The sequence below is a fragment of the Macrobrachium nipponense genome, chromosome 16 (genome assembly GCF_015104395.2).
Source record: "Macrobrachium nipponense isolate FS-2020 chromosome 16, ASM1510439v2, whole genome shotgun sequence".
NCBI lineage: Eukaryota > Metazoa > Arthropoda > Malacostraca > Decapoda > Palaemonidae > Macrobrachium > Macrobrachium nipponense.
Genome location: NC_087209.1, coordinates 38,149,852 through 38,153,770, shown reverse-complemented (window position 1 = coordinate 38,153,770; position 3,919 = coordinate 38,149,852). Strand labels below are relative to the sequence as shown.

Genomic DNA, 3,919 nt, shown 5'->3' with positions numbered 1-3,919 from the left:
TAAAGGTGATCCTATTGAGTTTGCCACTTTCATGATGGCATTTGATGCCAGAATTGCCCCAAATGCTTCGGGTGATGCTGACAAAACTGTACTATTGGTTGGTCAGCAACTTGAAGGGGAAGCCAAAGACTTGATAAGTGGATGCTTGTATATGAGTTCTTCAGAAGGATATACTTCAGCTAGGAGTTTGCTCAGTCAAGAGTATGGCGATCCCTACAAGGTGTCAATGGCATATATTAAGAAACTTATTTCTTGGTCTGCACTGAAACACGAAGATCCTCATGGCTTGTATACATTTGCTTTATCCTTATTAAGCTGCAGACATGCCATGACCAACTTGTCACACATGGAAGTACTAAATCATCTTCCTAACCTTCAAGCAGTTGTTAAAAAAACTTCCAACATACCTTCAGAACAAGTGGTGTAGCCTGGCTGGACATTTGAGGGAAGAAAAGGGAGGAGTTTGATTTTGCAGGATTTGGTTGAATTTGTTTATAAAAAGGCAAAGGCAGCAAACGACCCAACGTTCAGCAAGTTTGCTCTTCAAAATAATTATTCAAAGCCTGAAAACAACTCGGTAGCTTCAAACTCAGATATTGTCAACAAAAAGAACAAAAGTTCAAGCTTTGCTACCCAAGCAGAACTGAATCCAGAAAATAGAAAGACAACATTAGTCTCTGAGAAAGAGAAATCATGTCCACTGTGCAAGAAAAAACCCATGATCTTGATGATTGTTGGAATTTTGTTAGAAGATCTGAAGAAAAAAATAGATTTCCTTAAGGAGAGAAGGTTGTGTTTTGGATGCTTGGTCTCAACCATACCTCTAAAGGATGTATGAAAAGGAAGCAATGTAAGACGTGCTGTAAGAGGCATCCCACATCATTGCATATCGAAGGATTCAAGCTACATAAAGACAATGATAGCTCGTCTAGAAAAGTAGCAAGTGAAATTATTGTTAGCACATGTACTACCAATCATGTCAGTGAAGTAAATACAATATTACAGGCTATTCTCCCAGTAAAAGTATATCAGAAAGGAAACCAAGTAGTTTTGGACACTTATGCCTTTTTTGACAATGGCAGCACTTGGTTGTTTCATCACAGAGAGTTTACGAGAGCAGATTGGTGCATCTGGAACAGAGACATGTTTAAAGCTCCAAACCATGCATGGGCGTAAACATTGTGAATACTTTGGCGGTTAATAATTTGTGTGTTACAGATATGGAAGGAAACAACACTATTGATTTGCCAAAAACCTTTACTCGTCAAGATATCCCAGTGGAGTCATCAACAGATACCAAAACCAGAATTGCTCAGAAAGGTAGCCGGTCTGAGGAATATTGCTGATCTGATTCCTGATTATAGAGCAGATCTGGAGATTGGTTTGTTGATTGGCAGTAATTGCCCTAAAGCACTGCAACATTAGAAGTGCTTCCAGCCAAGGGTCAAGATTCCTTTGCAGTTCTTTACCATCATGGATGGACTGTTAGTGGCCCTCTACATTTTAAATACTCTTCAGAGAAGAAACAGTATTTCATGTCACCATGTCTTTCTTCAGGAAGTTGAAAGGGTAAAAGAGTGTATTCATCCTGCAGCTGTGGTCCATATGTTCGAAAGAGACTTTAGTGAGAAAGATGTTGGTAGAGTTCCTGATGAGAAGGGTCTGTCACAAGAAGATCAACAGTTCCTCAAAGAAGTTGCAGAAAACATTCAGTTTACCAATGGACACTACCAGCTTCCCTTACCATTTAGAACCAATAAAGTTAACTTGGTAAACAATAGAGAACAGGCAGTGAAACGAGCACAATGGCAAAGAAGAAAAATGAAAACTAAACCAAAGGTACCATGAAGATTATGTGGAATTTGTCGAGAAATTGGTGTTCTGAAGGATATGCTTATAAGGTTCCGGAGGATCAGTCGTATGATGAACAGCCTGCATGGTATCTACCTCATCACGGTGTCTACCATCCAAAGAAGCCAAATAAGATTAGAGTAGTCTTTGACTGTAGTGCTAAATACCAGGGTAGTTCCCTTAATGACAATTTGATGCAAGGTCTGATATGACTAATTCCCTTGTTGGAGTGCTCATCAGATTTCGTCTAGAGAGGGTGCCTTGATGGGCTGACATAGAATCTATGTTTTACCAAGTGCAGGTACCAAAAGTTCAACATAAATACCTAGATTCTTATGGTGGCCTGGTGGTGAAATGAAAGCGAACTAACAGAGTATCGAATGGGTGTTCACATCTTTGGAGCAGTATCATCACCTAGCATCGCCAATTACGCTTTGAGGGCAGCAGCTGACCATGCAAAGGATAAGTATGGTCCAGATGTAGAATGCACCATTAAGACTAATTTTATGTAGATGATTATTTAAAGTCTGTACCCTCAGAAAGAGCAGGCATTAAGGACTTGTGGAAAGACGTTACGTCAGCATTGAAGGAACGAGGTTTTCGGCTGACAAAGTTTGTGAGTAACAGCAAGCTGGTGTTGAAATCAATCCCGCAAGAGGACCGTTCCAAAAGATCTTCAAACTTGTGATCTTGACCTATGATGAACTTCATGCAGAAAGAGTTCTTTGGTCTTCAGTGGAATATTGAAAATGACTACTTTACTTTTTCTCCGCAAGCTTGGACCCAAAACCACTTACAAGGAGAGGTATTTTGTCAACAGTATGTTCCCTATCTATGATCCTCTTGGTTTTGTGGCTCCTTTTCTTTGCCAGCTAAGAGAATTCTTCGTGAAGTTTGTCAGGATAGCAGCTTGGGATGGATGATGTTATTCCCGAAAAATACCAGCAGCCCTGGAGAAGGTGGCTTGATGATTTACCAATCCTGGGTAACTTAAAGATTCCAAGATGTGTCAAGCCAAAGGAATTTGGTACAGTGACTTCCACACAACTGCACATGTTTTCAGATGCTAGTAATGAAGGCTATGGTGCTGCAGCATACATAAGGCTTTCCGATAGCAGTGGGAGGATTTCTACTGCTCTGCTGATGGGAAAGTCTAGAGTGTGTCCTGTAAAGGCAACAACCATACCCCGACTGGAATTGACTGCTGCAGTGGTGTCCATAAATCTAGCACAACACATTTTGAAAGAGCTGCAGATTACAGTGGACCAGACATTCTATCACACAGATTCTACAACAGTTCTTCACTATATTTTTAGTGACAGAAAGAGGTTTCCTATATTTGTTGCAAATAGAGTGAAAATAATTAAGGATTTCTCTGAAAATACACAGTGGAGATATGTTCAGAGTAAAGAGAATCCTGCTGATATTGCATCAAGAGGTTTCACAAGTCAGCAAATGCTGAACAGTCACGGTTTGGTTTGATGGCCCCATATTTTCTTAGAGGACCAGAGGAGCTGTGGAAAAAAAAATGACATGCCTCAAGATGATGTTGAATTGGAAGGGATCTACAAGTTTTGTAGTACATCCAGAAGATGAGGAGGGAAATGCTGTTGATAAGTTTCTTAAGTATTATTCTTCATGGCATCGGTTGAGGAAGGCTGTTGCAGTGTATCACCGTCTTTTTTTCATACTGAAATCTAAGAGACAAACTAGACTTAATGGTTCAATTACAGCAGATGAATTAGATGCTGCTGGAAAAGCAGTCATCAGATATATCCAGAAGAAAACTTTTAGTAAGGAAGTGGCACTCTTACAAAAGAGCGAAGGGTCAAGGGGCCGAGGACTTTGTAGTAGCAGTAGCATTTATAAACTAGATCCCTTCATTGATCCGCAAGACAGGCTTCTTCGCGTTAATGGACGCTCTCCAAAGCAGAAATTTCAGCTGACGAAAAGCATCCAATGATATTACCTAGAAAGAACCATATTACCACTTTGATTATTCGTTACACCATGAAAAATTAGCTCATGCTGGACGCAACCATGTGATGGCAAAACTTAGAGAACTTTA

The 3,919-nt window shown here is 40.1% G+C and overlaps 1 protein-coding gene across 1 annotated transcript; it reads left to right on the top strand.

The window, feature by feature from the left end:
- The first annotated feature begins 2,766 nt into the window (after positions 1-2,766).
- LOC135195308 (uncharacterized) lies at positions 2,767-3,333 on the top strand. Its single transcript, XM_064221570.1, has one exon. The coding sequence runs from the start codon at positions 2,767-2,769 to the stop codon at positions 3,331-3,333; it is 567 nt and encodes a 188-aa protein (XP_064077640.1).
- The last annotated feature ends 586 nt before the right edge of the window (positions 3,334-3,919 follow it).